At 34.8% G+C, this 25,192-nt stretch overlaps 1 protein-coding gene across 2 annotated transcripts in view; it reads left to right on the forward strand.

Moving 5' to 3' along the window:
* Positions 1 to 25,192, forward strand: part of LOC306649424 (uncharacterized protein) — a 41,554-nt gene that overhangs the window by 8,264 nt on the left and 8,098 nt on the right. For both annotated transcript variants that reach the window (XM_079120410.1, XM_079120409.1), the window contains exons 2-6: positions 10,170 to 10,291; positions 11,770 to 11,908; positions 14,046 to 14,167; positions 16,590 to 16,700; positions 21,031 to 21,137. In XM_079120410.1, coding sequence (XP_078976536.1) covers positions 10,170 to 10,291; positions 11,770 to 11,908; positions 14,046 to 14,167; positions 16,590 to 16,700; positions 21,031 to 21,137 — 601 coding nt within the window. The remainder of the gene's footprint in view (positions 1 to 10,169; positions 10,292 to 11,769; positions 11,909 to 14,045; positions 14,168 to 16,589; positions 16,701 to 21,030; positions 21,138 to 25,192) is intronic.

Below are 25,192 nucleotides of genomic sequence, written 5' to 3' on the forward strand. Positions count from 1 at the left end.
AATTCACCATATTAATAGACTTAAAGTCAAGAATCACATGATTATTTCAATAGATGCAGAAAAAGCATTTGATAAAATACAGCACCCCTTCATGCTCAAAACACTAGAAAAAATAGGGATAGTGGGAACATTCCTTAACATTGTAAAGGCCATTTATGCTAAGCCCATGGCTAATATCATTCTAAATGGTGAAAAACTGAAAGCATTCCCCCTAAAAACTGGAACAAGGCAGGGATGCCCTCTTTCACCACTTCTATTCAACATCGTTCTTGAGACTCTGGCCAGAGCAATTAGACAAACCAAAGAAATTAAAGAGATACGAATTGGAAAAGAAGAACTCAAACTATCCCTGTTCGCTGATGACATGATTATATATTTAGAGGAACCTGGAAATTCCACCAGAAAACTCTTAGAACTCATAAGTGAATTCAGTAAAGTAGCAGGTTACAAAATCAATGCCCATAAATCCAAAGCATTTTTATACATAAGTGATGAATCTTCAGAAAGAGAAATTAGGAAAACTACCCCATTCACAATAGCCTCGAAAAAAATAAAATACTTGGGAATCAATCTCACAAAAGAGGTGAAAGAGCTCTACAATGAGAACTATACAACACTAAAGAAAGAAATTAAAGAACACCTTAGAAGATGGAAAGATCTTCCATGTTCTTGGATAGGAAGAATTAATATTGTCAAAATGGCCATACTACCTAAAGTGCTATACAAATTCAATGCAATTCCAATTAAAATCCCAATTGTGTACCTTACAGAAATAGAGCAAGCAATTATGAAATTCATCTGGAAGAATAAGAAACCCAGAATAGCTAAAGCAATCCTTAGCAGGAAGAGTGAAACAGGGGGTATTGCAATACCAGATCTTCAACTCTACTACAAAGCAATAGTAACAAAAACGGCATGGTATTGGTACCAAAATAGAAAGGTAGATCAATGGTACAGAATAGAGGACACGGACACAAACCCAAATAAATACAATTTTCTCATACTAGACAAAGGGGCCAAAAATATGCAATGGAGAAAAGATAGCCTCTTCAACAAATGGTGCTGGGAGAATTGGAAATCCATATGCAACAGAATGAAACTAAACCCATATCTCTCACCATGCACGAAACTAAACTCAAAATGGATTAAAGACCTCGGAATCAGACCAGAGACCCTGCATCTTATAGAAGAAAAAGTAGGTCCAAATCTTCACCTTGTTGGTCTAGGACCAGACTTCCTTAACAGGACTCCCCTAGCACAAGAAATAAAAGCTAGAATCAACCACTGGGATAGATTCAAACTAAAAAGCTTTCTCTCAGCAAAGGAAACTATCAGCAATGCGAAGAAAGAGCCTACAGAGTGGGAGAATATCTTTGCCAATCATACTTCAGATAGAGCACTAATCTCCAGAATCTATAAAGAACTCAAAAAACTCTACTCCAAGAATTCAAATAGTCCAGTCAACAAATGGGCTAAGGAAATGAATAGACACTTCACAGAAGAAGATCTACAAGCAATCAACAAACATATGGAAAAATGTTCAGCATCTCTAGTAATAAGAGAAATGCAAATCAAAACCACCCTAAGATTCCATCTCACCCCAATTAGAATGGCGATTATCAAGAATACGAGCAACAACAGGTGTTGGCGAGGATGTGGGGAGAAAGGTACACTCATACACTGCTGGTGGGGCTGCAAATTAGTGCAGCCACTATGGAAAGCAGTGTGGAGATTCCTTAGAAAACTTGGAATGGAACCACCATTTGACCCAGCTATCCCACTCCTTGGCCTATACCCAAAGGACTTAAAATCTGCATACTACAGAAATACAGCCACATCAATGTTCATAGCTGCTCAATTCACAATAGCCAGACTGTGGAACCAACCTAGATGCCCTTCAATTGATGAGTGGATAAAGAAACTGTGGTATATATATACTATGGAATATTACTCAGCCATAAAGAATGATAAAATTATGACATTTGCAGGCAAATGGATGAAATTGGAGAATATCATGCTAAGTGAGATAAGCCAATCTCAAAAAGCCAAAGGACGAATGATATCGCTAATAAGTGGAGGATGACACATAATGGGGGGGAGGGAAGGGTTAGAGTTAGGGTTAGGGAGGGGGGAAAGTATGGAGGAAGGAACTACTGTATAGAGGGTAAAGAGGGGTGGGAGGGGTGGGGGGAAGGGAAAAAATAACAGAATGAATCAAACAACATTGCTCTATGTAAATTTATGATTACACAAATGGTATGCCTTTACGCCATGTACAAACAGAGAAACAACATGTATCCCATTTGTTTACAATAAAAAAAATAAAAATAAAAATAAAAAAAAAAACACATGAACTTACAAGTTCTCAATCATGAGATAATATTAGAAATAGCAAAAACTAGAAAAGTGTACTGAGCAAAAATTTTCCATCAAATAAAAATAATCGTACTTTTCTCAAAGTCTCCCTTGTTGTATATTTAAAATGGCTATGATATGTAAAAAGAATAATATAGCATGAGCAAGTAGGTTTATCCCAGGAATGCCCTGTTGTTTAGACATTAGAAAATCAGTCAGTGGATTCACCATAACTGAATAGAGATTCTAACCAGTATCATGGACAAAACTAAAAAAAAAAAAAAAAAAAAAAAAAAAAAAAATAGGGAAGTATCCCAATTAGAAAGTAAAAAGTAAAACTGTTCACACACACCTTGATTCTCTACATAGAGATCCTAGAGAATATGCACAAAGACTAATACTAAATCACAGGCTACAAGCAAATTTTGTAGTTTTCATTATATAATCTTTCACATTTTTTCTCAGATTTACCCTGATAATGCTATTACAAATGGTATCTTAAATTTACTCAATTTTGATTGTCAAGTATATGTAATTTTTGAACCAGATGTGGTGGTGCACACCTCTGATCCCAGCTACTTGACAAGCAGAGGCAGAAGAATCACAAGTTTGAAGTCAGCATGAGCAACTGAGCAAGACCCCCTCTCAAAATAAAAAATATAAAGGACTGAGAATGTAGCTCGGTGGTAGAATACCCCTCAGTTCAGCCCCAAGTTCCATAAGAAATTGAGGTTTAAACAAGATTGGTTTAAAGTAAGTATGTGAGGTCTCTTATAGTGGGGAGAAACTGAAATCAAGGAGTTATATATGAGTTAGTAATGGTATTGTAAGTGTGAAGCATTGACTGTTGGCTGTGAGGTTGTTTAAGTGGGAATGAAGAGGTAATAGGATTTAAAGTTAAAAGTGGTAGGACTTAATACCTGACTAGATATAAAAAGTGAGTTTGATTCACAGACTATCATCTTTGAGATGTTTCATTCCCCATGTATTTAATTCAAATATAATTAGGGGCACGGGCACCATGGCACACACCTATAATCCCAGCAGCCCAGGAGCCTGAGGCAGAAGGACCTGAGTTTGAAGGCAGCCCATCAGTTTATTAAAACCTTAAGCAACTTATCAAGACTCTGTCTCAAAATTTCAAAAAAGGGCTAAAGATGTGACTCAGTGGTTAAGCACCCCCACCCCAGGGTTCAATCCCCAGGACCCCCCCAAAATAAATAAATAAATAAATATATATATATATGTGTGTGTGTGTGTGTGTATATATACATATATATGTATATATAATGTGTATGTGAGAGGGTGTGTGTAGGCAATTTTAAATTAGTTTTGCACTTTAGAGAAGCTCTTCTATCTCTCTTCCCTTCCCACCTACTTATATAATTTGAGAAAAACTTTACTGTCCTTGGGTAGCTGATTTGCACTTTCCTTTAATCTTTCTCCAAGTTATATACTGTTTCCACATTTTCTGCAGTAGCTTTTATACATATTAAAAGATGGTCAGCCTCACTAGTTATTAGGTAAATGCAAATTAAAACAATCAGGTTTGTTTTGTGATAATATTCAATGCTATGATGGTTTGATGAGACATATAATCTTATTCACATCTGTTAAAGTGATAAAATCTTTCAGGCAAGAAATTTGCAAATATGTAGCAAAAGCCCTTGCAATGTTTAAGTACTTTCCAATTTGAAAAAAATATATAGTAAGGAAATAATCCTAGAGATATAAGCGGATGATAGACCAAAATGTTAGTGGCAGTGTTCTTAATTTTTCACAACTATGACTATATCTAACTGTCAAGGCGTAGGAGTGAATAGTTAGAGACCACACATATGATGGAATATTTAACAAACTTTAGAAATAATGTTTCAACAAATTTAATTTTTTTTGATGCAGATATATAAATTTTTTTTTTTAATGTTCCCCAGACTGACTTCATACCCCTAGTCTCAAGCATTCTTCCTGTCTCAGCCTCCTGAGTAACTAGGACTGCATGAATGCACCACTGCATTAGCTTCAACGAAATTAATTACATAAAGTAAATGTTTATCATCTCTTTTAAAGTGAATTCCAGTTTTACAGGCTTCTGTAATACCATATTGTACCTTTCTGATATTTTATAGCAGTTATTAGAGCAAAAAAAAAAAAAGGTCTTGCTATTCATTTCAAAAGTTACTGGACAGCCATTACTAATAGTAAAATTAATTTTAACCTTCTTGAGATAAAAATTTCCCTTTGAAGTCTGAAAGTATTTACTATTATGAATCCATGACATTTGGATAAAAAGAACAAAAAAGAATAAAAACATTTATGAAAACATGAGATGAGTATTTTTAACTCTTAAATGATTAAATTGGGCATGTTTCCATTTCAGTTCATGAAATTGATAACAGTTTTTAATGCAACTTTGAAAAATAAACTTACCAGACTGATCTTCAAATGTTAATTAACATTTATTGAATATTTACTATGATTATTGTTCTAAGGCAATGTTCTTAACATGGAATTTATATACTTATTTAATCCTCAAAACAGTCTTTTAATAAGGGTATTAGTCCCACTTTACAGATGAGACAATTGAGGCTCAGCAAATTAAGTAACTCACCTAATTAATTCATGGGTCCAGGGTTTGAATTCAAGTGGTCTCAATTCCAAAATCTACTTTTTTTTTTTTTTTTTTTAAACCTCTATTCAGAGTTTTTTCCAGAGTTAGCATCCCAGAGAACAGGACACAGCTAGCTAAGTGAGGTGAGGATGGTTTTAACTAAAAGTTGAAAATAAGAACCAGAACCCAAGGAGAAATTATTATTTTTTTAATGATGTTAAGTAGCCAAACCAGCACCTCAATACATGGTAGGCAAGTGCTCTACCCCATCCCTGAGAAATGATTTTAAATGAGTGGGTTTTTTTTTTTTTTTTTTAACTTTTGTGTTTTTGTTGTTGTTATTGTTTTGGGTGGTGCTAGGGATTGAACCCAGGGTCTTGTGCATGCTAGGCAAGCTCTTTACCAGCTGAGTTATATCCCCAACCCTAAATCAGTGATTCTTATACCTCATTGTGCAATGTTTGATTGTTTGGCTCTGGAACCAAAAATGGAGAAGATAATGGTATTACCTCGGATGTTTTGAAGACTAAAAGGAAATGCATGTACAGCATGTAGCACAGTGACTTACATATAGTACCCAATAAGTATTAACTATTATTACTAATCATCTCTTTTTAGTTGTCGATGGACTCTTATTTTTTTAGTTATTTATATGTGATGCTAAGGATCAAACCCAAGGCCTCACGCATGCCAGGCAAGTGCTCTACCACGGAGCCGCAACTCCAGCCCCTAAACATCTCTTAAGAAAACTTTTTTAGAAAATATATTTCCAGGGCTGGAGTTGCGGCTCCGTGGTAAAGCGCTTGCCTAACATGCGTGACACACTGGGTTCTATTCTCAGCACTGCATATTAATAAAATAAAGGTCCATCGACAATTTAAAAAAAATTAAAAAGAAAATATATTTCCACACCCATGCATACGTCTTCACGTGCCTTCTTTTGACCACCTCAAGTCCTTATTTTGATCCTCTTGACTAGAATCAGGATGTAAAAACCCTTCAGTAAATAAAGAAATCTGTTCATCCTTGAATGTGGTTAAATCAGAGTTTGTTGTCCATGTTAAGGGATGCCTCTCATTTCCACCTGAGAGCTTCCAACACCAGTCTTGGGGCTGGGGGTGTTGCTCAGTGATAGAGTGCTTGCCCAGCATAAGCAAAGCTCTGGGTTTGATCCCTAGCACTGTATAAATGCAATCTTCCCTTATGAATGAATAAGTGGTGACTGAGTAATTTAATATGCAACTTAAATGTGCCTTTGATTTTGACTGGTGATGCTTACATCATTTGGTGAATTGACTCCCAGATAAATACATTTAACTAAGGAATCAGCCGGAAATTCATAGTGATGGTTCACAGTTTACCACCAGTCTCACATTTCTCCAGCTTCCTAGATTTTTACATGTGATCCATTATGACTCTACTGCTGCCACCATTCCTCCCAACTTTATCAATAACCCAGTAGCAGTAACAGTCAGAGTTCTAGAGTTCTACAAAATTACAGAAGAAAACAAGCTAAGGTAATCATGGGCTGGAGAACTAGGTTGCCAAAATGTTCAGTTCCAGGGCCAAATTTAAAGAGTCTGTTGAGAGAGCCCGCAAGATAGCAAAGATGACAAAGGATTTGGCTGCCACATCATATGAAGAACCATGCTTAGAATGAGGGAGAAAAGACTAAGGAAGTGATAGAAGACCTGCTACTAGCTGCCTTCTTTCCACTTCAGAGAGGCTGTATGATATTGTAATTCAGACTTGGACCTGCCTTCTCATCCCAGTTCTGCCAGTTTCTGGCCTGTGTGATCTAAGGCAAATAACTTAATCTTCTAATCTCAGATTTTTTTTTTAATTGTGGAAACAATTGTTAATAGTACAACCTTTTAGGGTTCTTAGAAGTTAATGGTTATGTTTGATAAGCACTGAAAAGTCTAGTATACCTTAAGGACTCATTTAGTAAATATATAACATTAAAGAGAATGATAACGTTAAGCTGAAATTGAAAAAAAATTTTGAGTTAAAGGGCTGGGGTTGTAACTTAGTCATAGTGTGCTTGCCTGGCATGCAAGTTACTGGGTTTGATCCTCAGCACCACATAAAAATAAATAAGTATTGTGTCCATCTATAACTTTTTTAGGTTATAGAGGGGAAGATTCTGGAAAAAATGCTGTCCTTAATGTGGTAAAGATTGAACAACTAGATATAAGATATCAAAGGATTCATATATGGTATTTTGCCTTTTAGTACAAGGTCATAGTGCAAATTCCTTTTCTGCTCTAAGACTCTGATTTTATAAAGGCACAACTCTTTTATTTACATGTTATTTTTGTTACAGAATTAAACCCAAAAAGGCCATAAAATAGTTTAATAAGGTTTTTTTTTTTTTTTTTTGCTTCTTTAGTTACACCACTTAACAAGAATCACTGGTGTAAGTAATATTATTAGAATTAAATTTGAATCATAGTAGCTCTCACATTGTGTTCTAGCTACAGAAGGAAACTAAACAAATGTTAGATATTAATTAGCACCCTGGGAAAATTTAGATTTCAGAAGTACAATGAAAAAAGCTAGTATAGAAAAAAAATGCATCAAAGATGTTAATTAAGTTCCACCTAAAATAATTTGGAAGGCTTTTGTGGGTGTGTGTGTGTGTGTGTGTGTGTGTTGCTAGGGATTGAACCCAGGGACTTACACAGGCAAGTGTGCTACCTCTGAACTACATCTCCAGCCCAGGAAGGCATCTTAATATTATTTTTGTTTTCTATAATTTATATTGTCTCCTAGAAATTATTTGAAGCAATAACTTAGAATAATATCCTAGGTATGCAAAGAAACTTTTGAAAAAGAGTTAAAAGGCCTTCCCACATTAGTACAGAGAGCCAAGTAATTTATCTTGGTATTAATTATTATTGCTCAAAGAATTTATGTAGAGAAAGTGTCTTTGTACATAGGAACTCAGTGGAATAGAGAAAAAGAACACATTTTTCAGGAGCATCATTGTAGTTGTTGGTCTGCTTTGTAACTTTTGGCAATTGTTTTGACCATAAAAGACCCACCCAGTTTCCTAATCTGTAAATGTAATCTTGCTTTGTCTTTCTCACAAGGATGTTGTAATAGTTAAATGACTTAGTTTCTGTATGAAAGAATTTTGTAAGCTATAAAACCTGCAATTTTAAATTATTTGTGACATACATTTCTGATCACAATATGCTATTGCACAGTATGGTGATAACAATGTACTGTATATTTCAAAAAGCTAGAATAAAGAATTTTGAATGTTTTTACTATAAAGAAGTATGTAAGTGTTCAAGAAGATAGATATGTTCAACCTGATTGAAACAGTACACCCTGTGTGCATGCATCAATACCTCATGACACCTCTTAAATATGTATAATTTTTATGTTGTATGGATCAGTTTAAATATTTTTTTAATAGAGAAGATTATGAGCTTACTTAAAGACAACCAGACATTTGGGGGATGTGGAAATGGATGACATTTCCTTCAGGATGTCCTTGTTTTCCTTCTATAGCTGTTTTTCTTTCTTTCATTTTGTTGTGGTGGCGGTGGTAAATACAGCACTTACATGTGCTCTATCAGCCAGTTATATCTCATTCCCTATAGCTATTTTAAACAGTAAGAAAGATACAATTCCTTGGGGTCATTTTATCCTACCAAGAATTTAGTATGAGACAGTCTCTTAAAGGAAAGGTAAAATACTTTGTTTTCTATTCCATCATTTTATCGAGTTCTTTCCAGTCTGCTTTTAGCATCCTGCAGAGTAGGCAAAAGTATTTTATCTCTAGGTAAGTCATTCTATTTTAAATTTGTACACTAACTGTTTAGAAATTATACTTGTTTTAGAATCAATTAAAAAATAAACTCACTGCCAGACACAGGGGCAGATACCTACAGTCCCATTAGCTCAGAAAACTGAGGCAGGAGGATCTCAAATTCAAGGCCAGCCTCAGCAACTCAGCGAGGCCTTAAGCAACTTAGATCCTGTTTCAAAACAAACAAAAAGGGCTGAGGAAGAAACTCAATGGTAAAACATCCCTGGGTTCAATATCTGGTATAACATATATATATATGTTATATATATATTAATATATATATATTAATATATATATATTAGCCCACAGAAAGGGTGAAACAACAATGAACACCATTTATATCCTCATCTAGATTCACCAACTGTCAATCTCTTCACCATTTTTATTGCTTCTCTCCCATTCTTCTCCCCCATCTTCCTCTTTTACCAGACCACTCAAAATTAAACCACAACCTTCAGAAACATACTATTTTAATTATCATTTTGTCTTCTGCTCTAGTGCAGCAGAGCAACATGATTATTTATGGTATAGTTTATACCAGATGTTAGGATGTTAGTGTCTTTTTAAATTTGAAGTCAAGCACATTTTATTGGAGTCAGGAATATTTAGATTACTAAGGTAATCTTAGTAGCCCTGGAGCAATGACTCCTAAATTTCTGAGATCCATGTAGTCAGAGATAAAATATTTGACTACTTATTAATGAGCTTGAGACTCTACATACTAAAGAAAGTACTTCTGAATAAAAATAACAGTTAAAATACTACATATTTTCTTAAATGTCTGCTTTGATTGGCAATTTGGGAAAAGAAAAAGTACAACATTTTAAGTTAAACTTGTTTTAGAACTTGAATTTGTTGCCAGGCATGGTGCTGCACACCTAGAATCCCAGCAAGAGGCTGACGCAGGATTGCAGCAACTTAACAAGACCCTGTGTCAGAATCAAAAATTAAAAAAGGACTGGACATGTGTCTCAGTGGTAAAGCACCCCTGGGTTCATTCCCCAGTACCCAAAAAAAAAGACCTTTGAATTTGCCTTTTTTTTTTTTTTTTTTTTTTTTTGGTGGGGGTGGTTACCAGGGAATGAACTCAGAGGCATTCAACCACTGAGCCACATCCTCAGCCCTCATTTGTATGTTATTTAGAGACAGGGTCTCACCGGAGTTGCTTAGCAACTCTCTTGCTGAGGCAAGCTTTGAACTCATGATCCTCCTGCCTCAACCTCTGGGATTATAGGCCTGCACCACAGTGCCTGGCTTGAATTTGTCACTTTTTAAAAGGTTTATTTTTATAAATTGATGCTGTCTGATGAAAAATATCCATTTTAATCATTTAATCTAGGCATGACTATTGTAAGAACTATTTCTTTATTTTTCCCCCAGGAGATTTTGATGAATTCACTCAAGACAATAATGACATTATGTTGAAAAACATAGCTGATGACCTTCGGAACTGCTTACCTTTAGAGACCATGCTTTCCTCAGAACATCTAGTCCTTCAAAAAGTAAATACATTAAATCAAATTAATTTACTATTTGTACTACTTTAGGATTCTTCTGTTCTTTAACACTACAGCCTCTTTTATCTAATTACTCTTAAATTCAGCTTTAAACAACTTTTCATGTAGTGCTTCAACCATGTTTCCTGTTCTTTTGAATCCTTAACTTCTGACTCCCTAGTAATAGTTATTCAACAAATATTTCTTGAGTGCATCCTGGTTGTCAGGCACTCAAAAATCAAAAACAATGTACAGTAAGGGCCAATAGTCTTATCCTTGTATATATCATTATCCTGGTTTTCTCTTCCTTGTTCCATTTCCCTCACTTACCACAAATAAACTTCACCTTCTTATTTCTTTCTCCTGCTTTTATGTTGCATATTTTTTCCTTATTCTTCCATTCCTTTTTTTCTCAAATAGTTCTTGTTTTCCTTCTCTTAGCAACTCTCCTCATTCAAGTTCCTTCAAACCTGGACACCTAAGGAAGACATGCTACAAATATTATTTTTTAAAGCAAAACTAATAATAGTCTCTTCTACCACTAATCTGAAAACAGCCATCCTCCATGTGATTTTTTTTTACCCTCTAAGTGCCTGAGCAAAGGAATAAAACTATATATTCTTAATAGTATGTGTATATCATGAACACTTAGCAAAACTTTGTAGATATTCAAGCATTCAGAGTGGATTCTCAAAGAAGGAAAGCAGGCAATATAAAATTTGAAATTTTTGTAATACAGTTTGGATGATATTTAATAAAATGTTATTATTATGATATACCACAAAATATAAAATGACTGATTTTATCTTCCTCAGTTTCCTTCTGATCCTTATGTGTGTCCATTGATTTTTAACGTACTTGAAGGGATTTTGTGTGTGCATGTGTATGTATAAATAAAATTTTTAGGAATCCATACAGGACTTTTTATTATAGATAAAGTAGAAGGAATCTGAGTGTTCTTTGTTGCCATCTGCTATTATATCTCAATCTACCAATATTGAAAGAGGGCTGCTATTTGTAAGCATAAAGTTTTTAACATTTTAATTATTTGAAAATTTTGCTTTCTGGGCAAAGATTACTTGCTAAGTATTTTGATGTTAAGTAACTGACCTAGCATGAGTTTCAACTTTTCTCTATCTTCATAGTATAATTTCTTTAGTGAAATCTCGTGTATCAATTTCTTTGTAAAATATACTATCTAGGATAGACAAGATAATCTCTAATATTCCTTGGAGCTGAAATTTTTATGTATTTCTCATAGTCACGTTTTGCATTGTTCCAGGTCAAATAAAAAGTTATTAGTGTCTCAGTAACTAAATGGGAAAAAAAAAAGCAGTTATTGACTTGAATAAGTGAATTTAATCTTTTCGTGTCTTGTTGATCTCAGAATTTTAGCATATGAAATACTAATGTTTTGCCTTATTTAGCAATAAAAAGAGACTTCTTTGTACTTTTATTTCTCTTGATGTTTCTCTCTCCTCCAGATACAGCAGCAGCCAAAACCCACAGTACATGTTGATGCATTCCTTTATGATGAAGACTTTATTGATTCATTATGTGAGGAAGGAAAAATGAGCAGAAACTACTGTATGGTGTGTGGCTCACACCAAACAGCACCTTTAGGTAGGCACTCAAGTGTACAAATACGATACCTTTATGTGTACTTTTTCTTACATGTCATGAGTGTGCACATTGTTGACCAGACCATTGAAGATTTTTTTTTAAAGCAAAAGATCAACCTGCAGTGTAGCCATTACCAAATATTGCAGTTAGGTGACTCAATATAAATATTACATAGGGAAGCTGGCCACTTAATGTCCTCCAGAACTCATTTAAAAACTGTTTAATCAGAGGTGATTCTTCAATTCCAAAAATTAATCAGAAATGGCTGAACACAGAACTAACTCACTCTACATACTCAACAGAGATTAATTTATAAGCTATATGTTGATATATTTACAATGAGAAATGTAACTTTGCAAGGGGCCTGAAATGTTCTCTGTGTAAAAACATCTGTTTGAGAAGTCCAGGTAGTGATCAAATATTACTGGGTAGGCATGGACTCAGGACAGAGACAGATAATACTGAGAAATAATTGATTCAGGCCATTTTTGATCAAGTGAACATTTCTGACCCATAATAGAACAACTCTAGAAACAGTAAGTCTTGCATATCTGCTCCTTGGCTGCAGCATCTGTGTCCAAAACAGGAAACAACTGTCTCTATGATGTTAATATGTTAATTCTTCTGTTAGTATATTCTTTGTTTAAACTGGGTGTAATTGTCTAGACTGTTGCTTTGGACATGCATTTCCTGGCTCACTTAGATTTAGAATTGTTGCTTGGAGTGGGCTACCTTTCCAGGGAAGGAACCTTGTGCTTGTTATTGATCTTAGATAATGTCATTCTCATAGATTAACTACTACCAAATTTTAAATGTGTTAGTACTACAAATATTTTGTACCTATGTTATAATTTGGGATTAAGTTTACCTGACTGACTGGTTTAAGATTCTATTTCTAGATAATACTTCTAATTTCCATTTGAAGTAGTTGAAATTCACAGAATGAAAAGGACTTGGACAAGAATAATAGAGGACAACTAAAAGGTGAATTGTAACTATAAAACCATAACAAATAGATCTGACTTATAGAAATTTTATAGAAGAACTATGTTTGACAACAGTCTGAAGATTAGGCTATTATCTTCCTACAAAAATAAGATTATAAATAATGACTAGATATCCAGAGCAGCCCAGATAACTATAATGACTCTCAAACATCTATCACCATGGGAGATTCTTTGGCAAGAATTCATATGACAGTGGATTTATCTAGCTGTGAGACATTAATGGTAAATCTAGCCCAGAGAAAAAGCACTAATATTGCAAAGAGAATATGGAGGATGTGGATTCTAGGGAGATTATGACTATGGTGTTCAGAACTAATCTCCAAGAGTTACTTCTGAGACCTAGTCACACCTGTTATTCTGTACCAAGGGATTGGCCTACCTCTTCCATTTTCTTTGCCACTTTCCATTGGTTATGGCCAAGGTTTTTCCCTTTCCTGACCATTATATTATGTACAGCATAATATAGTGAGTCTTTGGGTTACCACCATATCAGAAAAAAATGCTAACTCAGTCTGTCCCAGAAATTTTATCTCAGAAACTGGGGTAAGAGGATAGATTTGAGAATAGCAATGGTGGCAATTAAATTAAAGGAAATAAGGGCAACTTGTGGGAATATTTTAATCTCTTTCCATACTACTGTAGAACACACATTCTCCATTACACAACTTCAAAGATGGACATTTGTCTGATAGTTTTTGTAGTCTACCTACCAATACATGGCAGTTTTGGGGTTGGCTCTGGGGTAAGGTGAGAAAGACAGATGTGGAAGTTAAAAAGCCACTAGGTAGCAACAGATCAGAGAGCAAAAAGGAAAGAAGAAACCCAGCACATCTCAAGCAATAGCAAGAAGAGATAGTAATACAGATAGTAATAAGAGGCAGGGATAGAGACAGTAATCTCTGTAGTTGGTTCCTAGAGCCCTTTTAAGTTTCAGACATACTTCCTTTTCTATAATGCAGCTCAGAGAGAGAGAGTACAAATTTATCATGTTAATTTTTTTCTAAATAAACTGGATGACTTTCATTGATTAAGAAAAATGCATGAAATATACTCTATATAGATGAAAGAATTATAGAATAATTGTTAATAACTAAGCACAATTTGATGTTCACCCTGTTCTAATTCTCCAGGATTTATTTCTCATTCCTTCTCCCTCGTGGAATTGAAGTTCATTTATCATCACGTACTCCCAGATCTGTCAGGAAAGGTTTTGGTTGATGTTGGCTCCAGACTTGGCACAGTCCTTTTTGGGGTAAAGTCCAACTTGTGGACATACTGAACATTTTGGAAAATACTTTCTTCTGCTAGCAACAGCTTTGCCTGCCACCATCCAAGGTGACAGCTTGGCTTTATTTATTATAGTAACAGAATAAGGTTAAAATAATAGAACATAGACAATCTCCTAAATTCTATTTGATTTAATTGAGTGTGGAATTGCTAAAATCAACTGTAAGTTCCTTTACTAATTTATCTCTACAACACAAATAAAAAATGTACACAGTACAGAAGCATAATACTCTTGTAACACTTTGCTGTTTTATTAGTCACTACTAATTTCTTTTTGTGGTGCTGGTGATTGAACCCAGGGCTTTGTGTGTGCTAGGCAAGCACTCTACCACTGAGCTACATACATCCCCATCCTCATTACTGCCTCTGTCCTCTTCTTTTTTTCTGTACTATACTAAAGTAGAATGTTGAGCTTTGAGAAGAACTCTATGCCAGGTGCTGTGGTACACACTTGTAGTCCCAGCAACTTGGGAGGCTGAGACAGGAGGATCACAAATTCAAGACCAGCCTCAGCAACTTAGTGAGACCCTGTCTCCAAGTGAAAAGTGAAAAGGGCTGGGAATGTAGCTCAGTGGTAAAGTCATGCCCCTGGATGAAATCCCCAGTACTACAAAAAAGAAAATAAGAAAATAAATCTCTGTATGGCCATAGATAAGTCCCTTAATGCCTCTGGGCCTCCAGTTCCTCATCTGTAAATGAGCAATTTATATGATGTCCAAAAACATATCTTGCTCCCATTTTCTGTGATCCAAAGTTTGAATGGAGAATTTTGTTTCTGAAATATCATTTCAAAATTACTTTAAAAAAAAATTCAGGGGGCTGGGGATATAGCTCAGTTGGTAGAGTGCTTGCCTTGCAAGCACAAGGCCCTGGGTTCAATCCCCAGCACTGCAAAAAAAAAAAAAAATTTTTTTCAAATAATTAATATCTCCATTATACTTTAGTGATTTTCTCAAAAAACTGGAATGTGGTTTCTGGTTGTCATTAGTAGAATTGTTAAGACATGTGGCCAATAGCAATAGAAGCTCATGCCAGAAACAACATCATTGCTTGCTTTAAAGAGTTAACTCTTTAATGCTTAATTTATTTTTCAGGGTTAAACTTTCATATTGTAATTAGGAAAGATAGCCATATTAGAAAATACCCAGTCTGATAGTCTTTGTTTTTGTTGTTGTTGGGGAGAGGGGGCAGTGTTTTGCTATGTTACTTAGGCTGTCCTAGAACTTCTACACTCAAGTGATCCTTTCACGTACACCTCCTGAGTGTTTGGATTACATATATGGTATCAGTGTTGAAAATTTTAAGTATACTGACATTTTTCTCCATATAAGGTCGCTGATTCCATAAATAAAAATTTTCTGAATACCTACATATGCATTGTTAAATATATTCTAAAAATCCATGATAGAGGTATTTTGGTTAAAATACATATACATTGGTACAGTGTGATCTTAGATAATGATTTACCTTTCTTTCCAAATTACTTTTTATGATTATAATAAAAAATAGATACATAAAAATAGTCAATTTTTTTTAATATCCTCATTAACTAATTAGTGGATTATCTTTGGCAGATTGTCAAACACTAGGCTGACTTCCTTAAGTCAACCAGTATATACCTCAGGCTGCCACCCACTAGTGTCAGTGCACGTGATTTTTCCATCCTATTGCCACAGATTAACTCCTTTGCTGCTTTCCCCTGGTGTAACTTCCCAAGAAATTACAAAAGTTGAGTATTAGCTACAGAATCTACGTGTGGTCACTTTTCTCATTTCAGCTTTGCTTAATGCCCAGTTTTATCAGGAAAAATAAGAAATCAAGGCACGCACCTCTAATCACAGTGACTCCAGAGGCTGAGGCAGGAGGATCCAAAGTTCAAAACCAGCCTCAGCAATTTAGCAAGGCCCTAAGCAACTTAGCAAATAAAAAGGATCGGGGATGTAGGTCAGTGGTTAAGTACCACTGGGTTCAATCCCAGTACCTAAAGTAAAACAAAATAAAATAAATAAGAAACCCATCTTTAAAAATATAAACTGCCTATTGAGAATTAATAAAATAGTCAATGGGCTGGGGTTGTGGCTCAGTAGTAGAGCGCTTGCCTAGCAATTGTGAGGCACTGGGTTTGATTCTCCGCTCCACGTATAAATAAATGAATAAAATAAAGGTCTATCAACATCTAAAAAAAATACTTTAAAAAATTAGTCAAGACCTTGAACATTACAAGTAAAGTTCTTAAGATTTTAAGTTTTACATATATTATGTTACTTATCTTTCATTTTATTTTTGCTTTATGGATATTTTTTAAAACTTGACTTTAAATTTCAAGTAGAAATAAACCCACAATTAAAAGTTAATTCAGTAGCATCAAGATGATCTTCCTTTTTTAGGGTTACCTTTACAGTTCAGCAGTGCAACTCTATGGAGTAGAATTGAATGGAGACTTTTGCCAGTTGCAAGAAATGGTCATAAAAAAATACCAGTTCAATGATAGAATAAAGGTACGCTTGAAAATATATTTTCTATTGTCCACTATATTTCTGAATTTAGCTAAATTTCTTCTGCATTGTTTTCTAAGCCATTCTTTTTTGCTGTTGAATAGAAATAGATTGTTGTCTTAATGTATTAAAACATTAACAGAGATGAATTGTTACAATTATATCTCATAAATTTCTCTTTCTTCCTAATTTTATTAGAAAGTAGAACTTTTTTTCTCCATTTTCTCCATATCAGTTAGAGTTTGATAGCAGTTTTTTGCTCTCTAGAGGTTGGTTAGACATGTTTAATCAAACTGTAAAAGTTGAAAATAAGTAAAAGGGTTATATGCTCACAGATTTTTATATTTTTCTAAGTTTTCAGGAAGTATTGTGGATACCTTAGAATAGTAATTTGTGGGGAATAATGCCTTGGGTTAAGCTACAGCAGAGGTTTTCTCTTTTTCCTATATTTAAGAGGAAAAACATAAAAGGGAAACAAATTATTTTGGCTAATGCAGTAATCTCTTTTTAAAAATACTTTTAGTTGTAGATGGACACAATACCTTTATTTATTTATATGTGGTGCTGAGGATAAACCCAGTGCCTCATGCAGGTAGGCAAAGCACTCTACCACTGAGCTACAACCCCAGCCCTAATGCAGTAATCTTTATCATTTCATTAATGATCCTAAACTTCTAATGGCAATACAGAGAAGTATTGAGTATTTCTGATGGCAAGGGCAATATAACACTGAAAAACATATCTCAGTAAGATTAAAGATCATTAAAGAAGGACCCCATGAAAGTAGAAGGGAGACCAGTGGAGTAGGGGAAGAGGATTGAGAGGGAAGAAAGAGAGAAAGTAAGAGGGACAAACTGCAGAATTAAATTGACCAAATTATACTTTGTACATATAGTGAATTCAACTTTTATGTATATCTACAAAGCACCAATTTAAGAAACAATGAATCAATAGAAGGAAGACCAGTAGAATAAAGGAGGGGATCAAAGGGAGGAAGAGGGGAAGGAAAATAAGAAGTACTAGGGACTGAAATGGAACAGATTACACACATACATGTATGTATGATTGTTTATATTAAATATATTAATTAAAAGGGCAGGGCTGTAGCTCAGTGGTAGAATGCTTGCCTACCTCATGAAAGGCACTGGGTTTGATTCTCAGCACCACATAAAAATAAATGAATAAAATAAAGGCATAGTATCCATCTATAACTAGAAATATTTTTAAAAATTAATAAAAATATTAAGGTTCTGACTATCCCCTTTTTTTATTGAAGGAAATTATTTTATTCCTTCCCCACCCACCCTCATCTTAGAAATAGAGAGGTAAATGATCAGAGTGATTTCATTGTCTAACAAATTCATGGGTTTTCCTTGCTATCCAATATGTAGTGAACATATGGCTCTTACATAATAAAAATCAGGTACAGGAATATTATCAATTTAATTGAAAACTGAGATTTAAAATTAGGCCTCTTAACAATCATAGTTTTTAAATGGAGAGTCAAGTGTTTTCTTATTTTTTTCTAAAGATGATGATAAAGATATATAAAGTACATGTCTATTTACACTTTTAAAGATTTTTACTCCTTTTCAAAAGAAAATATGCAAATACACTCACCCACATACTTCTTCCTGCTTGTAGCTTTTTTGCTATCACTAACCCTATGGTAAAAAACTTTTTATATGCTATCTTATGACTGTCAGAAACGTTAACAATTTCTTTCCTTGAAGCTACAGACAAACTTTGAATCCTGAAGGGCTCTAAAATCAACAGAAGGGGATTCTAGGGTTATTTTCAATTAGTACATATTGAAATATGTACTAACCTTCCAGACTCATTCTTTTTTTATTTTTTGCTTGAATTTTTTGTTTGTTTCTTGAAGTACTAGGAATTGAACCCAGAGGCGCTTTACTACTGAGCTACCTCCCCAGCCCTTTTTACTTTTCATTTTGAGACAGGGTCTCAAGTGCCCAGGCTAGCCTTGAACTTGCAATCCTCCTCCATCTGCTTCCCAAATAGCTGGGATTATAGATGCATGCCACCCTGCCTAGCATTGTTTGATCTCTGTTAACAAGGCCTTCCTCAGATGTCTAGAAATCCTTGGTCATCTCCTTAGTCTTAAGAGGGAGAAACAAAAAAGCTGGTTGAGGTTCTGAGCATCTGAGTGAGGACTGTTACCTGTGGGCTTTGCTATTGAATGATCTCGTTGGGTGGTTTTATTTGGGGGCATGTCTTAAGATCTTTCCTCTTGGGCTGGTCTAATTGCCAAGTATCCTGTGTCTAGATTCCTTCTGTTGGACCCTCTCCAGAGAATAAACCTCTGTTGTTTTGCTGGGGTAGAAGAAAGGCATACAAGGATCTGGTTGTTTTTTAAACTGATTTTCAACCAAATTCCTGGTCTATTATTTCGTTTTCCATTTTCCTCATCCTTGTGGGTTTATACCTGCCTTTTAAAACAATTCTATATTGTCATTGTAACATTTCAGTAATGTATGAAAGTGCATGTTTGTTTTTTATCCACTGTCTTTACCTGCAAGGCAGATTGATTTAAATTCTTCCCCCTTCCCTTTCCTACAAAGTAGAACTAAACTTTCCTTCCTTTGCATTCTTGGTTTTGACTTATTCCTTTCATGGCATTTTTATGGAATTATTATTTTCTTCCTATTACTATATTACAACATATTTGAGAGCATATATTATATCTCATTCATTGTGTTATATCTTCCTGCATAGTATCTTGTACGTAGTAGGTTCCCAGTAAATGTTGTAAAGTTGATTTGGGTTGTCTTATGGCCTCTGCATCATCAGCATTCTGGAGTTTGTGCATAACCATTCCTAGAGTTTTCCTGGAACCACGAGAGCACTTCTGTTGGCTCCCATAATTAATTGATACACCTGATTCTTTTTTACCCAGTCTGTGTGGTAGTGGAACAAAGAAAGAAAAGAGTAAACAGGGGAAGTAAAAAGGGGAAACTGTGGGAGCTAAGATCAATTTTAAACAAACAAATTCATTTACATATCTATTTCTTATCTAAGCTACATGTTTAGGAAGTTTGAAATAACAGGTTTTTTTCTTTGTTTTGAGGTATATGTCAAAGCTGTTTCTAAAACTCCAGGACAACTTAATTTAATGTTTTTAGTATTTTTATTACTTAAGAAAAGAAAGAAAATATTTTTAAATAATTAGACACTTTACTTTCAGAATATTATATATTCGTAAGACCAAGTGCTTATTTGAAAAGAAATACTATGATACAAAGTGAACTTTTTCTCTTCTTTTTAAAATGAAAATTGTGTACTTATTTTATCTTTCCTTTGGTCTGCAAGACTTGATTGTAGTATAGCTTTTTTGAGGTATATAGTGTTTAAATAAATTGTTTTACTTGCTGTTTTGAATAGATAATAATTCAAATCACTTTTAGCTAAAGAGTCACAAGTTCGGTTAACATAGTGTATTAACACTTTACAATTTGTAACCTAATTGCAGGTTCAAGGCTAGCCTCAGCAATCTAGGGAGGCCCTAAACAACTCAGCAAGAACCTGTCTCAAAATTAAAAATAAAAAGAGCCGGGAATGGCCGGGTGTGGTTGTGCACTCCTGTAATCCCAGTGGCTCTGGAGGCTGAGGTGGGAGGATCTTGAGTTCAAAGCCAGCCTTAGCAAAAGAGAGGCACTAAGCAACTCAGTGAGACCCTGTCTCTAAATAAAATACAGAATAGGGCTGGGGATGTGACTCAGTGGTCAAGTGTCCCTGTGTTCAATCCCCAATACCCCCCAAAAAAGGTAGGAGGGGGCTGGGGATATAGCTCAGTGGTAAAGCACCCTTGGGTTCGATCCCCTATACCAAAAAACAATTCTGCAATTTGTAACCTACTTTTATAATTTTAGGGTTTTGTGTGTGTGTGTGTATCCTTCTATAATTCTTATATGGTCCCATTTGATTCTGTGAAATAAAAGAGATTCCATTTTATTTATGAAAAAACTGACTAAGATTACAAGCCTAGTTGGTTATGGAGCCATAATTCAAACCTAGGTCCTTTGACTTAGAACTAGTGATATAGTTATAGTGAAAAAAACTCTGAATTGGGAGTTAAAAGAGTATAATCATGACCAAATAAATAATTCCATCTAAAACAAATAGATCTTGAGAAGTTTATGATAATACTAGATATCATTTCTCCTGTAGGCATTAATATACTGATCTTTCTCCCATTTTAAAAGTTATTAATCTCATAATGGTTCACTACATCCATCAGTGAAACCAATAAATATTTACTATGCAGTTATGTAATAGTATCCTTGTTCTCTTACATATACTCATTCTTCTTTAGGTGCTTCATGCAGACATCTGCACCCAGGGTTCACTTCTGCAAAATGCTGATGTTGTTATAATGAATAATGTCTTTGAATATTTTCTTAATGAGGTAGAACAGGCCAGGTAAGTTATTTATTCAAGAAAAAAACTGTTTTTAAAACATACTAATGTTAAACTTATAAAGCAACCTCAACTGTGAGATTATTTTAATAAGAAAATACATTATATATAAGACCAAACAAACTTCGTAAAATGTTCCATCTGTTTTTTCACAAACATAAAATAATTGCATGATCCAAGCATTTGCTTAAGTAGCCAAGAATACAGTTAGACGACAGTTCCCAGTGGTTCTCTATACTTACCATTTTCTATCTTACTTTTCTTTTCTGTGAAATAACATTATATTACTATCCTATCACAAAATAATTGGAATTAACTAAGGCTTATAAATGAATATAAAAGAATATAAGAATATTAATCTGGAAAATAGTGATTAATTTTTTAATTTTTATGTTCTTAAGGTAATAATAGGAGATTCCTCAAGTTTATTCCACTCTTAAATAGTGAGAAAACTAGTAAATCTATAATCACTTTTCTGACATCCTTGCCACAGTGTCCCATCAAGACCTGTAGGGTCATCCAATTTAGAAATTCCTATAGTCTTTATACAGTCTTTAAAATACTATTTTGGTAGCCAGTTAGACTTGCTGATTTCTTAATTTTTATAATGACATTTGAGTATTCAAGATGCATAAAAGCTCCTTTCCATATTTATAAAAGAGAATTAACACTAATGTATTTCCATTAATACATCGTCAGGATGTCTCTTGCATAAATTATGCACAGAATTATAGAACAACATAGTTAATACTGAGTGGAATCCTGAATAGTCAAACTTCTTTATTCTTCCTCTCTCTCTCTCTCTCTCTCTGTCATTCATTCTCACACACACACTAATTACTACTAGGTTAAGGTCACTATGAAATTAACAGTTTAGCAGATAAATGGATAAATAAAATGTATACACACACACACATATACACAGTGGAATATTACTCCACCTTTAAAGAAGAATAAAATTATAGCATTTGCTGGTAAATGGATGGAACTGGAGAATATCATGCTAAGTGAATAAGCCAGTCCCAAAGGACTGAAGACCAAATGTTTTCTCTGATATGCGGTTGCTAATTGACAATGCGGGTGGGGGAAGAATAGAGATAATTTGGAATAGACAGAGGGAAAAGGGTATGGGGGTAGGAATGATAGTAGAACAGATCACATTATTACCCTGTATGTATATATGATTACATGACCTCTTTAAATACATCATATACAGCCAGATGAATGAGAAGTTACACTCCATTTATATATGCTGTCTCAAAATACATTCTACTGTCATGTATAACTAATTAGAACAAATTAAAAATAAATAAAAAAGAATAAAAATAACACTTTAGACTGGATGTAGTGGCACACGCCTGTAATCCCAGCAGCTTGGGAGGCTGAGGCAGGAGGATCACGAGTTCAAAGCCAGCCTCAGCAAAAGCGAGTGACTAAGCAACTCAGTGAGATCCTGTCTCTAAATAAAATACAAAATAGTACTGGGGATGTGGCCCAGTGGTCAAGTGCCCTGAGTTTAATCCCTGGTAACACCCTCTGCCCCCCAAAAAAGAAGCTATTTTAAGCAGAAAACCCATCATATGGTCATAGCTCAGGGAGAAACGTTGGTGGTGTTGGTCATAAACTAACAATGATCATGAACAACATGAACAATCATAATGCCTTCTTTAAACATAAAACATAATTTCTAGTGAACAAAGTACGATTAGTTTCTTACTCTTTTAAAGTTAATTACAGGGCTGGGGAGATAACTCAGTGGTCCTGGGTTCGATCCCCAGCACCACAAAAAAAAAGTTAATGACAAACAGGATGTGGTGGTGCATACCTATAACCCTAGCAGCTCAGGAGGCTGAGGAGAAGGATTGCAAGTTCAAGGACAGCCTCAGTGGACTTACAGAGACCCTGTCTCAAAATAAAAAGGACAAGGTATGTAGCTCAATGATTTAGCACCCCTGAGTCCCATTCCCAATACTAAAAACTAACTACATAAATAACAAGTTAATGACAGGTAGCCAAAATATTACATAATTGTTGAGAAATGAAATATTAGCAGGTTTATGTTTTATACGAAGTTTTGTTTTATTTTGTTTTTATATTTTATTTTTATTGTAAACAAATGGGATACATGTTATTTCTGTTTGTACATGGAGTAACAGCATACCATTTGCGTAGTCATACATTTACATAGGGTAATGATGTTTAATTCATTCTCTTTTCCCTCTATACAGTCCCTCCTGCCTCCATTCTTGCCCCCCCCCCACCCCCCCGTTATGTGTCATCATCCACTTATCAGTGAGATCATTCGTCCTTTGGTTTTTTGAGATTGGCTTATCTCACTTAGCATGATATTCTCCAATTTCATCCATTTGCCTGCAAATTCCACAATTTTATTATTCTTTATAGCTGAGTAATATTCCATTGTATATATATACACCACAGTTTCTTTATCCATTCATCAATTGAACGATATCTAGGTTGGTTCCACAATCTGGCTATTGTGAATTGAGCAGCTATGAACATTGATGTGGCTGTATCTCTGTAGTATGCTGATTCCAAGTCCCTTGGGTATAGACCGAGGAGTGGGATAGCTGGCTCAAATGATGGGTCCATTCCAAGTTTTCTAAGGAATCTCCACACTGCTTTCCAGAGTGGCTGCACTAATTTGCAGCCCCACCTGCAATGTATGAGTGTACCTTTTTCCCCACATCCTGTCCAACACATATTGTTGCTTGTATTCTTGATAATCACCATTCTAATTGGGGTGAGATGGAATCTTAGGGTAGTTTTGATTTGCATTTCTCTTATTACTAAAGATGGTGAATGTTTTTTCATGTCTGTTGATTGCTTGTAGATCTTCTTCTGTGAAGCGTCTGTTCATATCCTTAGCCCATTTGTTGATTGGGTTATTTGTATTCTTTGTGTAGAGTTTTTTGAGTTCTTTATATATTCTGGAGATTAGTGCTCTATCTGAAGTATGAGTAGCAAAGATTTTCTCCCACTCTGTAGGCTTTCTCTTCGCATTGCTGATAGTCTCCTTTGCTGAGAGAAAGCTATTTAGTTTGAATCTATCCCAGTTATTGATTATTGCTTTTATTTCTTGTGCTATGGGAGTCCTGTTAAGGAAGTCTGATCCTAAGCCAACAAGTTGAAGATTTGGACCTACTTTTTCTTCTGTAAGATGCAGGGTCTCTGGTCTGATTTCTAGGTCCTTGATCTATTGTGAGTTGATTTTTGTGCAGGATGAGAGATAGGGGTTTAGTTTCATTCTGTTGCATATGGTTTTCCAGTTTTCCCAGCACCATTTGTTAAAGAGGCTATCTTTTCTCCATTGCATATTTTTGGCACCTTTGTCTAGTATGAGAAAATTGTATTTATTTGGGTTTATGTCCATGTCCTCTATTCTGAACCATTGATCTACCTGTCTATTTTGGTGCCAATACCATACCGTTTTTGTTACTGTTGCTTTGTAGTATAGTTGAAGTTCTGGTGTTGCGATACCCCCTGTTTCATTCTTCCTGCTAAGGATTGCTTTAGCTATTCTGGGTTTCTTATTCTTCCAGATGAATTTCATGATTGCTTGCTCTATTTCTGTAAGGTACATCATTGGGATTTTAATTGGAATTGCATAGAATCTGTATAGCACTTTTGGTAGTATGGCCATTTTGACAATATTAATTCTGCCTATTCAAGGACATGGGAGATCTTTCCATCTTCTAAGGTCTTCCTCAATTTCCTTCTTCAATGCTTTGTAGTTTTCATTGTAGAGATCTTTTACCTCTTTGGTTAGATTGATTCCCAAGTATTTTATTTTTTTTTGAGGCTATTGCAAATGGAGTTGTTTTCCTCATTTCCCTTTCAGATGTTTCATCGCTTGCGTATAAAAATGCTTTAGATTTATGTGTGTTGATTTTATAGCATGCTATTTTGCTGAATTCATTGATGAGGTCTATAAGTTTTCTGGAGTTTTTTGGATCCTCTAAATATAGAATCATGTCATCAGCAAATAGTGACAGCTTAAGTTCCTCTTTTCCTATTTGTATCCCTTTAATTTCTTTAAT

The sequence above is a fragment of the Sciurus vulgaris genome (genome assembly GCF_902686455.1).
Source record: "Sciurus vulgaris genome assembly, chromosome: 2".
Lineage (NCBI taxonomy): Eukaryota > Metazoa > Chordata > Mammalia > Rodentia > Sciuridae > Sciurus > Sciurus vulgaris.